This window comes from Musa acuminata, chromosome BXJ2-2 (genome assembly GCF_036884655.1).
Source record: "Musa acuminata AAA Group cultivar baxijiao chromosome BXJ2-2, Cavendish_Baxijiao_AAA, whole genome shotgun sequence".
Classification (NCBI taxonomy): domain Eukaryota; kingdom Viridiplantae; phylum Streptophyta; class Magnoliopsida; order Zingiberales; family Musaceae; genus Musa; species Musa acuminata.
This window is the reverse complement of record NC_088339.1, coordinates 23,941,938-23,956,003: the sequence shown is the minus strand read 5'-3', so window position 1 is coordinate 23,956,003 and position 14,066 is coordinate 23,941,938. Positions and strand designations below refer to the sequence as shown.

Below are 14,066 nucleotides of genomic sequence, written 5' to 3'. Positions count from 1 at the left end.
AAGACATAACAAAGAACGACCCTTCCTATATGCAATCTATCAGAAACACCCTTCAATTATCATAAATGACTGAAAAGAGTTTCTCTCACTCAGAAGGGATGTGAGTATCCAAAAAAGTCCCTATATTTATACATAACAAAAAAGGATCCTTCTTACATGTATTCAAGCCTTTCTCTTTTTTTTATGCGATCTATCAGAAAAAACCTTCAATTTTCGCAAATGACCAAAAAAGAGAGATGTCAGCATCCAAAAACGCTCAACCAATTATTACTATTCAAAAACAATAAAGACACTAAATATAATACCCAATGCATTTTATCTTATCCAATATCTTTATGCACCTATTTTTCTATTAAACTAATTTCCAAACCCCACTAAAAGTTGCTCGAATTTTATTTAAGTTGATCATATAGCCTTTTTGGCATCCCCTTTTCTAAATCATCTCAGTAGACAAATGGTGTCACGATCACTGACACGAGTGATGACAAGATAGCTCAGCTCAGACTTTGAGATCTCTTTGCTTTGGTATTATGTTGGGAGCTTTTATTGGGCATTGTGAACTCATTTAAAGGTTGAAGGTTATGGCCACTATTCATTCGAATGCCAAATCATCATCTTTAACATATGAAATAAATCAGATTTTTTTTTATAAAAAATATATTATGTTAATTTTTTTTTTTCTGTATACCTCTCAAGAAAAAAAAATCAAATTCAATCCAAAATTGATGGGTTAGTGTAAGCTTATCCATTTAAATAGAAAATAAAAACATATAAATTCAAATTTACTAAAGATCTTATCTTAGCTTTCAAATCGTCTGATATCTAAATATTAGTCTATTAAAAAATAATTTGGATATAAATTGGATGTGTATAATGAAATGTTAATAAATAGCTCTACTAAAATCTATCACTTTTTAGGCTAATTATATATTATCCCTATAATTTATTTTCTTTAGCATTCCTATTTTGAAAAGATACATTCGAATCCTTATATTTATGAAATTAAAATATTTAATTTTATTAAATTATTTTTTTTTATAAAAATCTTAATATTTTACTTTCGTAAACATAAATATTTTAATATAATTTTTTAAAATACTAAGGATAACTAATTATAATGAATTATATATATATATATATATATATATATATAATTATTATTTCCATCTTTCTCCCAACCCAAGTCCTACACTCCCACTGTCTTATTTGCTGATTGATCCCACGAAAACTGCAATGGAATCCCATTACAAGCAAGCAAGGTCTTGGTTTCGATAGAACCGGAAGGACAGAAAGACAGACCGGAAAGAGATGAAGATGGAGACCAGTAAGCTTTGGCCTTCAAAGCTGCAGAGCAAAGCTTTCCTTTGGCTCAAACGTCAACACCTGATGGACTCGGCAATCCAAGCGTGGAGACATTAAAGAAACCAACCTTACGGTGGCTTTGGGATGGAAGCCATAAAGCAGAGCATAAGAAGCAGTGGAAACACTCGGCTGAGGGGGAATGGTGTCCTCGGTGAGGAGGCCACGTCATGCCTCTCTGTGCCATTGACAATGACCTCTCTCTACTGCTTACTAGTCCACTGCTTCCTCTCCTCTCTCTCTTTCGCTTCTTCTTTATAAGCACCAGTACTAGAGTGCAGCGTGCTGTTTTCTGGTTGTAGGAGATGACGATGAGCAGGCACCACATTCCAGCGTATGGGGACTGGGATAACTGGGATGATCTGCGCATGGCAGTGAGAGCAGCTTATCATCAACATCACCAGCATCACCAGAGAAAGGTTCTTTATATATTGTTGAATGTTGCCAGGTAACGCTTTGCATTGAGTTGTAGGATCTCAAAGGTGTTCACTGATTTGTGGTTGACAAGGTGAAGAGAGGAGGAGAGAAGCAGAGGAAGCAATGGAGGGTGTGTGATGTGGCAGCTCAGACCACAGCAAGGGGAGGAAGAGCTCCCAAGGCTGTGGACGAGGACTTGTACAAGATTCCACCTGAGCTCCTCCACAAGAAGCCCGAGAGGGTTAGCCTAGTCTTTTTATGCTTGTGTTCTTTTGTGATAGCCTACCAAAGTTTAGAGCAAAGATCACATCCTGGGTGTTGTGTTCTAACATTGATTGCAGAAGATGCTGCTGAGGAGCTTGGTGTCAGGATGCATGGGGCTCAACTGCATTGCTTGAGAGAGAGAGAGAGAGAGAGGATGTAGAAGTAATGTAATGAGGGTGAAGAAGATGAGCATCAGTAGGGGTGTAGTTTTTGTAGCACTTTTTTGCATGTTTCCTTCCTTCTTTCAGCAGTGTGGAGAGGTGGTATTGGTAGACTCTGTTGTTGTGCTTGAAATCTATATGCATTGATCTCACAATCTGCCACTATCTATGACACACACAGCATACTAGTCAATCAATAGTATCATTCAAGTTGGCATTTAAAGACCATTGAAACCAGGTAGAGTCTTACATGTCCTCCAGCTTTCATCAGGTTGGGAGTTGCAAGCAGAAGAGTGCAAGGGTTGGACAAGGAGCTGTTTAATGTCTCCAAAAGGCTGTGGTGATATGGTACCATTAGTCCTTCCCACTCTCCAAGAGTGAAACCAAATTTCTATAAAGTAAAAGAGGAGACAGAAAATGCTGATACATGATTTTCAAACACAATGTAACTGAGATCATATAAAATGAACATTGTTGTTTCATTGTCATGAACTCCTTTTTCTTCTTTAGAATGATGATGAGATTGATATTTCTACCTCAAGTACCAAAATCCAATATCTCAATGACTCAAGTTCTACATTAGACTCGATCCAACATCCTCTCTGCTCCTTAGAAACCTGCATATTAGAACCTGAAATCACTATGCTCTCTCAACTTGGAATAAGTTGAGAGAGGTTAATACACTTGATGTATGCTACAGGTAATTAGTGCAGTTGACTTTGCTAGAAAAAAATACTTTTACAATATAAAAGAAAAATGTCAACTCAAAAACTCAGATACTTACCATCTAATTGATGTAAAAGATAAAAGGAACTGATAAGCTAGAATAAAACAATTTGATGTACACCACCTAGTAATTAGTGTAGTTCAACTTGCTAGAACTAGACATTTGTAGTCTGTACAATATAACATAGAAAAATATCAACTTGAAAACTCAGATGCACACAGTCTAAGCGATGTAGATGACAAGCTAGAATGAAACAAATTGAATTGGTTAAATAACTGTGCTGCAAAATTTAGCAAATTCTGATAAGCATCACATTTTCCTTTTATTTCCACTAGATCTAAATATTGCTTTTCTAGAATCTAAGAGTGGTTGCCAGACAGAAAGAGACACATAACAGGCTACTATTTCTCATGTTTAGTAAAATAGCGAAAAAGATGACAGTAGGGCTTGCAAACTTAATAGTCAGTTTCGTAGAAGCAGCCCGACCAAGCTGGATAACAGTTACATCATCCTCTATCCAAGTAGAGGAATTAGATTGAAGGATGTTGCTTCAAGCAGTGAGAGTTCCATGATTTTTCACCTTGATTTTTGTAGCTGAATATAACTAGAAGCATCCATGATTGCCATGAGAAAAACTGCTTTTTACTTGTCAGAAGCTGAAACTGTGAACACAAGGAACCTTGAGACACACCACCCGTTAAGTGCCAATTGCTCAGTCTCTGAAAGGCTAAGGGAAGAACTTCTTGGCATTGAAAGGCCGAACCCTTGAACTTCGATCTTGGAAGTTAAAATCATTATCCGTATTCATAGGAGCAAATGCTGCATGATTTAGGAATGATGTCAGAGACCACACGAAAGAACTGAAAGATGTCTATGGAATTCCAAGTACATAAGAGTTTCAAATATTATTAAATATCATGGGTGGGCAATGCTACAAATAAATGTTCTGATGTGGAGAAGAATCATATACCATGGTATTTGAGTCTTTGACATTTATACTAGTTCAAGTAGTTTGCCTACGAACATCAGTTGAAAACCCAAACTAACCCTTGTTAGTTCTAAAGTCCAGTTCTGTTGTGAATTAATGTAGATTGTGCACTTGTTAAAAGGGGAAAAATGACACTAGCAGAGAAAAAGACTAGCTTACAAAAGGCATCTGACTAAGATGATATCCTAGGAATGCAATTTATACTATAGTTTGGCAGAGAGGGCGACCTAGGAATCTCACTAACTGGCTGGACCACTGTCTCATGTAGACTAAATTCATCAAATAATTAAATGTTGTTAAAGGATACATCCTGAGGTCTAAGGTTCTCTCGAGCCTAGGCATGGAGCAAGCTACATGCCTAGCAAAGGTGAATCTTACATGAAAACTTAGGAAAAGCAAATTGAAATACAAAAAGGAAACCAAGAATCAGCATATTTCTTTGCTATAAATTTTTGTCATCATCACAAATACAGATTTTCTCTGAACTGCATCGGCGCTCACTCTATGTAACCTTAAAGAAATTCTGACGCTGATAAAAAGCACATATAAAATCATCATTCCTGGAAATGGAGCAGCATAAATAACATCGCGTGTTGTCAAGGATTTTAAGTTCCAGCGGCATGAGCAAGGGCAATCAGACGCCATAATAGACATCAATTTTTCCACTAAATCCATTTATAAACAAACAAGATAGAGTAGATAATAAGGTGCATAGGGCCTCACAGAAAGAAAAGAAAGAGAAATCCAAGAAAAGGACCAACCTCTGTCCCTCATTCTTCTTTCTCTGTCATATTCAAATTTATCACGTACTTGGCTAACCCTTTGCCGTGTTTCATTTCCCTGGAGACCTTGTTCCTGCATTCAGAAGAGTATACTCTATACTTTATCACGAAGTCACAGGATACTAACTAGATAAAGCCCATGTCAACAATGAAACCTAGCTTGCATTGGAAAGATAGGCTCCTATCATTTGGAATTCTTTTTTTAAAAGATATAATCAATATCAAATCCTCAAGAAAGAAAGAGAAACATGCATTTGTTCGCCTCTAGCCAAAATTTTTATGCACCTAAGGATACAATAAAGTGTTGATCAAACAAAATCTCTCTTTACATAAATGAGGGAAAAGTTTGTTGCCAAAAAATCCTGGGAATTCAAGTTAAACAGAGGCATTAAATGCCTCAAGTCTAAATTAGCAGTAGCCATATATGTCAGGTTTCCATAAATATTTAAACCAGGAAAAAATATCAAACAGAAATCAGACTTGTTTTCTTAAATGAATAATTTCCTCACTGGCTTACAGATGATATTGATTTCATTTCCATCATGATTGATATGTTATTCAAAGTCTCTAATACGGTTACAAACAGTGATCTCTACCTTCATCCTTATCTAGAAGAGTTACTAGGTTAAAGGAAAATGGCATTATCAAAACATTTAATTAATGACTAATGATACTTCAGGGTGTTCAAAATTATAACACATTGTACTAGCTGCTTTTAGGCAAAGGATAGCTTAAGTGATTTTTCTAAGCAAACAAATCATACAAATCAGATAAGAAAATTACAACAGGTAAGCAGCCAATAAACTACTGAACATAAGATAAGAAATACAATGGAGATGATTTAGAAGACAGATTTAAGGAAAGGCATTTGGCAATCAGCCTATCTGGAGAATAAGATATAGCATGTCATGAGTATATAGCAATTATGGTTTCAGTCCAGGCAGATAAGTTTTGTCATTGGTTATTTGTATCCAAGCCAATTGAGCAAAATTCACCTAGAATAAGATGGTTTCAGCAGAAATTAAATGGTTCAAACACCAACAATGACGATTTGAAAAATATGGATTCCTTTAAAATTACATCTAAATAAAAGACAAATGAAAAGAAAGTCATGATGATTACTATTAGTCATGTAAAACTGATGCACTATGGATTCTTTGACATGCTGAATCAAGTATAATGTATCAATCAAAATCATCAACATCTCAATACAAATGGTCAAGATAAGCATACTATCAGCTTTCGGCCTGAAATCCTTAAACGACTCAACAGAACTTTTAAAGAGCATCATGCTCCTTGCTCATATCTACTTTAGCTCTAATATTCTCTAACGATACTATGATGTTGCTAAGCTGGATATATATACATGCTAAAAATGGTAACAAGAACTATAAAATATCATCCACCAGAAAACTTCAAAAAGAAACATCACAAAAGCATACTATAGCAAGAACTCCAAAAGTTAACATAGCAGTACCTTATTTAGCTCGGCATGTGATTGCCTTTGCCTGCAACAACAAGACGAAGTACGTAAACTGAACTAGTTTTTTAAAAGTTATGATCATTCAAATTTAGAAATGGCTAACTCTTTGACCAGAATCATATACTTCAGATGTTGTAGAAATATGACACGCAATAACTGTAACTGCCTACGAGCATTAGCCCTCCACATTATTACTTATGTAGAAGATGTTAGAGAAAGAAAAGAAATAGCAGTGGCCCATTATCAATTATTTTTTCATTTATGAATTAACCATGACTGTCAACTAAATTGGCAAGCGAGCGAGCAAGCGAGAGAGAGAGAGAGAGAGAGAGAGAGAGAGAGAGCATGGTCCAAATAAAGGTGTGACTTATTCCAGTCCCAACTAAAATGTAAGAATCTCATTATATAGTTCTCATGTAGAAAGCATACTTTGCGAATAGATCTCTAATATCTATACCTATATGGTGAAAAGTCCAAATCATCATCTTCGGAAGATTCATAATTGGCATGATCTTGTGCAATCTTTTTCGAATAGCCTTCATCCCAGTAAAGCCTTTCCCAATTCTCCCTAAGCTCTTGATATAATTCCATGTACTTTTTACACCAAGGTTCATGCTCCTGTAAGATAATTGGACTTAGCATCTTCAAACCGTGACATGATTATTGCACATTTTGATGATAGCGTAATTCGCTTAAAATTGTTTGCAATATAAGAGGAACCAGAAGACCAAGTTATGAAGTAGAACCTGTATATTTGAACATGTAAAGGCATGTCTACACACAACTAAAAAAGAAAGTATTTAGCAATGTTATTAATATGAAGTTTCAACATTCTGAGAACTCTGTAATATTACCAACAAACATATACCCAAAAATAAAAATGACAACAGTTTATATCAGGACAAGCTTACAACGATTGGAGTTAATGCCTAGAGTAACCAACTTACGGATTTGAGGAAATCTGATTCCAATATTTCAGCCAATGATTTTATGGTCATGATTCTTAAAAAACCAATTTAATATTAGGATCTTCTATAAGCACAAAGATGAAAGTGGTACAAATGTAACTTGTTAGTTATAGTGAAGCACTTCTCGCATTATCTTAAAGTGAATATCTGCTAGGCTAAACCCATGAGATCAGGTAAATATCCAACATCACACCCTCACAAGTAACACGAGATATGCTATCAAACAGAAAAAACAATGCCAGAAATTTCACACACAAATGTAGGAAAAAATAAATATAGAAGCACATTTTGTAAGACTTGGTCAACAGGTTCAAAGGTCAATTGAACTTAATAGTCAGAACAAAAGGATAAGATTCCAACTGAAGAATGTGTAATGAACCTTTATCAATTCAAAGAAGCAAAATGCAAGAAGCTAATAAATTAATCAACTCTGTTCATGTATTGCAAGAGATGCATCAACTTTATGAGAACCTCTAATAGACAATTCCTTTTCCTCAGGACACGCGATTTATTCTGCAACCTAAATTGCTTTCAGCGAACTGTCACGGACAAACTTCTAAACAAGGTGTTTGATGTAATGCTTATGTATGTCCGTGTCTTTTGGCATGTTCATGCCTTGTACAGAATGTAAAGGGGCGGCCGAAGGCTTAATAGTCCCATTTTAGTTGGGTTGGTGGCCTCTTTAGGCTTGTAAATAAAGGTTGTGTCATGTGGACACGCTCGAGAGCTTTTCGGTCTGTAATGGACCATTTTACCCTTTGTTGTGCCACTGTTCAGAGCTTGTAAAGTCTGTTTGTAATTTGCTTTGTCTATGAAGTGTTTTTCGGACATGTTTGCTTGTGGATCCCGTTTGAGGCGTTCTCTTTAACCCGTTCTCTCTTTTGTTGGTCCTAAGGGACAATGGGAGGCTTCGGGGAGGCTGACCTTTGCGGACGGACGCGCAAGGGTGCCGCACGACTTAGGCAAAACCAGCTAAGTCCGTGTCATATGGTATCAGAGCGGGACAAGCACTCATAGAAACACTTGACATGCAAACGTGGGGGACCTAGCGGGGCTGCGTTGAGGGCAGTCAGCACATGCGCGACCGTTTGAGGGAAAACGGGCATGGAGATGTAGGGAAAAGAGTCGCTCAAAGGAGCGGGCATCTGAGATTGGCATTCAGAGGAATGGCCAACCCTTCGCGCAAGAGGCACCACGAGAACAGGCAAGCTTGGAAGAATCTGGAGCGCACAAAGGTTGGGATGGCTGAGTTTGAGCTACGGCTCAACGTTGACAACTTTACTTGATGGTGCTCAAGGCAAGCGAGGCGCTTGGCAAAAGGACGAGACCATGCAAAGTGGAATGAGTTGCTCAGCGACCGAAAGAGTTGTGCAAAGCTCACAGAGGTGAGGGGAATTGCTAACTCGAAGAATTCGGTACTCATGCATGGGCTTGTATGCGGACGATGGATTGTTCGTGGCCATCCCAAGGCGACCGAGACTCGGCGCCATGGAGCATTGAAACTTTCTCTTCGGCATGCGAAGGATACGTCCGGAGGAGGCTGAAGTGTGCAACGAGTTCAGCATGTTGCTAGGCCTGGAGGGGTGCAGCGGTGGCTGTATTGACGTAGAGGCGCAATCTAGCAAGTGCGTTTGCAAGAGGCAGAACAATGCACAGTTTGTTCAGCAGATCGGAGTAGTCCAAGGGGATGGTGGTCTCCGAAACGAAGAGAGATGTTGCTCCAACGGGACAGTTATCCAGGAGGGATAAGTCTCGGCTCTCCAGAGGGAGAATCATGTGAGACGGACTTCACATGTTGAGGAGGAGTACCTCACAAACAACAACTCCACGAAGCTCAATGGACCGAGCAAGCAGCGAGGAGTTGTCACATGATCTCGCTCGAGAGAATGCATGGGTGGATGCATTGCGAGATCAAGTGGGGGAGCGACCTGAAGCAACTTAAATGAAGGCACACTTAGAGTCGATATGGAGATCGGACTCAAGGGAGGGCTGACCCGTGGAATGGTGGGCGTGAGGGCCACCATCAACTCAATGCAAAAAAACGAGGAGCGGAGCAACTTGGGGGTAACTTGGCGAAGTACTCAAGCCGCTTGAAGGGAGCCAGCATAGAAGTTGGAACATGGAGCAGAGGCACAGTGCTTTCCTTAGACAGAGGTCAAGGACATGAACTCTTGCAGAGGCAAGAGTAAGATCATGTTGTTCCATGGGTCCTTCATTCTGACGGAGCAGACTCATCTTGCAAGGTGCCAAAGACGAAGGGAGCTTCGGGGCACATGCACCTTATCTCGGAGGAACATTTGATGGAGGAACTAAGGCGACTCAATTTGCGGAGGCGAAATTGAGTTCAGAAGGCCTTAGCACGGGGCAAGAGGATGCAGAGGCGGGTACTCTTGAAGAATATGCCATAGTGTTGCCATTCGAGTTGCTATGAAGGAAGCGGTGCGCAGCGGAGATTGTGCTGGTAGGGGCAGAGGCCCAGGATCCAGGCAATGGTGCACAATTTACAGCGAAGTCGGTGGACTTCGGGAGCTTCTAGGCGACGGACTGTCCTAGAGCGGTGCTTCATCTAGGTGTGACCCAAGAGTGGGTGGATGAAGGTCGATTGCCAAAGGAGCGAACAAAATCGAAGGTGGAGGAGACCCTGCGATGTATTGGCAGAGGCCACACATGGAGGGTTCACAATTCGAGTTTATTCCACAAGGATCAGAATGCAATGGAGATGTCACCAGGAGGCGACATGGTGCAGCGGATCGTGGTGGGACAGTTCGTGGCAATGCGATACACACGACAGAGTCCCGGGAGGGACTAGATCATATGGAGGTATGATCGGGAGCTACTGGGAGCTCCGCTTTGGTGAACAACACGACGGCAAGAAGGGCTATGGATTCAAGGAGTGAAGGCCATGGTACCGCACAGGCGGGTCTTCCGGGCGTGCACCGAATTTTGCATCGGATGAAAACCTTGGTCATCAGCATATGGGGGCTGGGTTCCACCAAGGGAAAAGTTCGAATGCAAGTACCAGTGAGTCCCATGAGAGGGACTTGATCATGCAGAGGTATGATCGAAGCAGCTGGAGAGTTGGACTGCTCCAGAGCTCATATTCGCTTAAGGGAGCCCGACAAGTCAGAGGACAAGGTCGAGTAAGCGAACGTTGCTACCAAGGAAGCTAAGGAGAACAGAATCGGTGCAAACCCTACAATGTGATGGCAGAGGCCATGCATGGGAGTTGCAGTCTGTCTTTCCATCGAACAAACAGACTGCTTGGAGAACACAGAGGTGTTGAAGCAGGAGGTCGAAAGGGGCGAGGAAGCGACGACAAGTCCAGAGGGACTTAGCTACCCAAAATCAAGCAATCAGTGAGAATGGAGGTGGACTCAGAGGAGTGTCACGAAGGCATATCTATTGATTGTGAAGAAAAGGGATGTAGATGCGAGGCGACGGATAGTAGGGCCATGGGCATGGCAGCGCCATGGTACCGCAGAGGCGGGACTTCCGTCAAAGTCATTGATCCCTTGCTCTCACGGAGGGAGAGCGCTTGGTCGTGAAAGGGGCCGAGGAGGTGGAGCATGGAGAGGCAATCTCCAAGTACCGAGACAAGGCTGAAGGGCAGAGGCCAAGAAACTTCGTAAGACCGGTGTCAACAAGTTTCTCATCAAGATAGCCGTAAGTGAAGGACTTCGGGTCATGCAAGAGTGAACGACCAAGGAACGAAGCAGGCAGTACGTGGTGCTGTACCTTTGCTACTCAGTGGAGTAGGCGGCAAGGTTGATGGAGAAGACGGTACAATCCCAGAGGCGACCTCATCTATCAGAGAATTACTCCAAGTTGGGGTGAAAACTTCCTGCATTCCAGAAGTTCAATGGCATTGAGAAGGTGAATCACAGTAGCTAACTCAACGCAAGGAGTGCAAACACTTCAAGTGCTTCAGAAGTGTGAGCAAAGAGCAGGCGAAGGCCAGTAACCAGCTCGATGCAAGAAGTACAACTTCGAGGAGGCGGGCGAAGTCAAGTAACCTTTGCCTTCTCAACTCTTAAGAGAATGGGCGAAACCGAGTACCCCAGTTCTCTTATCTATCTAGCAGAGGAGCTCTGCACAAGTTCAAAGACCCTTCGAAGATAATGGAAGACAATAGTTGTCAAATCCTCACCAACGGTGATCAGTGCTATTGAGAGTAGATTGTCCGCTTCATTTCCCAACGAAATGCCAATCGAAAGCGGAAGTGATGCGAACCTACTTGGATGTGACAACTAACTGAAAGAAGAGTCAATGAGCAGATTTTGTGGAGGAAGGACCCAAAACTTCAGAAGTTTGCGAGGCGATGCTCGTTAAAGCTCCAACAAGCATCCACCCAGTTCAAGTAGCATGTGGAAATTTTGAGAAACTGGCGCAGTAAGAATGGTCTTTTCCTTCATTTGGTGGATCCGCAGGAATCAACGAGGATCAACACAACTCAGCCAACCCCACACCAGAGTCAGAGTCATTGGCGAGTTGAAGCAGCATGGCGGATCAAAGGTTCGACTACTCAAAAACAGCAGCGGAGAGCAGCTGGGAGCTAGGAGGCGCATTGCAGCTGGAGCAGAAGATTGAAGACTCAGCAAAGGCGAAGAGTTGCAGTGTTCACAAAGGCTTCGACGAGGACGTCGAAGGGATAAGTGGGGGAGAATGTCACGGACAAACTTCTAAACAAGGTGTTTGATGTAATGCTTATGTATGTCCGTGTCTTTTGGCATGTTCATGCCTTGTACAGAATGTAAAGGGGCGGCCGAAGGCTTAATAGTCCCATTTTAGTTGGGTTGGTGGCCTCTTTAGGCTTGTAAATAAAGGTTGTGTCATGTGGACACGCTCGAGAGCTTTTCGGTCTGTAATGGACCATTTTACCCTTTGTTGTGCCACTGTTCAGAGCTTGTAAAGTCTGTTTGTAATTTGTTTTGTCTATGAAGTGTTTTTCGGACATGTTTGCTTGTGGATCCCGTTTGAGGCGTTCTCTTTAACCCGTTCTCTCTTTTGTTGGTCCTAAGGGACAATGGGAGGCTTCGGGGAGGCTGACCTTTGCGGACGGACGCGCAAGGGTGCCGCACGACTTAGGCAAAACCAGCTAAGTCCGTGTCAGAACGGTGGCCGCTTCTCAATCACCGCACAAGGTGAGATTTAACGTTTCATATAATAAAAAAAGATGGCATCCTCCAAACAAGCATGTATGATGAACAAAACACTATGTTTCCGTTTATGCTCACTTATTGTTTGTCGATTTGTCTCTTAAAGGTTTACAGAACAACAGGACTAAGAAAGCCTCGATAAAAACTCGGTCTTTCTAACGACCCCATAATAGTTAGTGTGCTCGTCTTCCCTTTGGAGTCAGTGATGATATCCACAAGAACAGGTAGGTGGGAAGGGGCATTACCGAATCCTTGAGGACGAGGCGGGTGCGGCGCATGAACTGCTCCCGCATCTGCTTGCGGCGCTTGTTGGGGAGGTTGTCCCTCGGGATGAGAAACCGCTCGCGGTGAGGGACGTGCTCGCCGATCTCGTGCATCTCCCCGTCCACCGCCCACCACTCCGACTTCCCCTCCACGCCCTTCTTGCCCAGCGGCGGGACGCGTGTCATGCCTGGGCGCCCCCACCGCAACTGCTGGAGGCTGAAACCGCCCAAGGGCGGCGGCTGCCGCCGGACGACCCCTCGCAACATGGGGAGAACGCGAAGCTACGGCGACGCAGGGCACGGGTCGGAGCACCGCCGCACCTGTCAATGCTCTTTTGTCCCGTGATGGTCATGCGTGTTACCTTAATGCCCCTAACAACGATGCCAACGCTTACGCTTCCGTGAGGGTATTAACGTCAATTGATATTTTGGTTTCTTTGGGTCTCTATTAAGAATTAGAATGACAATTTTTGTCCTTAAAAATTGCAATGTATTTATTGTTTATGTGATCTCCAAATATTTCTATCGTTAATATCCATAAAAAAAATCTCTAAATATTTGAGTTTTTTTATGGATATATTTGCATATATATATGTATGTATATATATATGTATATATGTATATATGTATATATATATATAAAGGACAATAACAAAAGCCAATTATTTATTGATTTGTCATATTAGGTGTGATAAAATATTATCTAATTCACAAACAAATTAATTCAAGATAAAAGAAACCAACATAATTCTATGTCTGTGTGTAGTTAGTTTGCACCAAATAGACTTCCTCCATATTTATGTTACAGACTGGTATGCAATTGCCAACCTAAATTCGATTGGTGTAGGATCTTGAAATGAACCAAAAAGACAAGTAAGAAAGAGAAAGCTCATCTTCTCTGATGGATGTAGGAAGATCCAAAGGCGATTAGAGTTCTTGCACTTCTCATGTGATGTGTGTAGATTTCATGTTTCAGATCGATGACACTGTCTGTACCTGGAAGAAACAGGAAGAGATGACTTGCATCACAGACCAAGAGAAGAAGAGAGCGGGTACAGCCTTCACCTGGGACTCTCACTGGCGGCATGCCGAGGCTGTACTCTCTCTCTTCTCCCATTGGCCTCGGTGTGTTTGTGTTACCCATGATCGATCGCCTCGGAACCCTTTTTATAGAGGCAGCTCGTGGTCTCCGACGCCATGTGATGTTGGCGTAACCTTTCCTTTCCATTAGCGTCCTGTGCGTCGCTGGCCGCCAGCGATAGTGGGTAGGAGGTGCTGACTCCACGAGGAGCGTATGCCGGCAGATCCAAGTGCATGACTCCTGAGAGGGCTCTGACCTTGGCGTTATGCGCAGGAAGACGACGGAGGTCCACTAGTAGGACGGAGGTGGAGACGCTGTAGCTAAAGCGGTGGATGCATGCATGGCTTACGGTGCCGCTGCTGTAGCCGTATGTGCCTATGCCAAGCTTACGGGGGGTTTAGAAAGGAGAAGGCTTGT

General features: G+C 41.9%; 2 protein-coding genes across 2 annotated transcripts; one reads left to right on the top strand and one right to left on the bottom strand.

The window, feature by feature from the left end:
- Positions 1-1,483: 1,483 nt before the first annotated feature.
- On the top strand, positions 1,484-2,589 carry LOC135605469 (uncharacterized). Its single transcript, XM_065095599.1, has 3 exons — positions 1,484-1,778; positions 1,868-2,017; positions 2,118-2,589. The coding sequence occupies exons 1-3, from the start codon at positions 1,665-1,667 to the stop codon at positions 2,172-2,174; spliced, it is 321 nt and encodes a 106-aa protein (XP_064951671.1). The 5' UTR covers positions 1,484-1,664; the 3' UTR covers positions 2,175-2,589.
- A 588-nt stretch (positions 2,590-3,177) lies between these two features.
- LOC135605468 (uncharacterized) lies at positions 3,178-13,055 on the bottom strand. Its single transcript, XM_065095598.1, has 5 exons — positions 12,551-13,055; positions 6,639-6,799; positions 6,176-6,206; positions 4,678-4,771; positions 3,178-3,747 (listed from the first exon to the last, which is right to left on the bottom strand). The coding sequence occupies exons 1-5, from the start codon at positions 12,833-12,835 to the stop codon at positions 3,656-3,658; spliced, it is 663 nt and encodes a 220-aa protein (XP_064951670.1). The 5' UTR covers positions 12,836-13,055; the 3' UTR covers positions 3,178-3,655.
- Between the last annotated feature and the right edge of the window lie 1,011 nt (positions 13,056-14,066).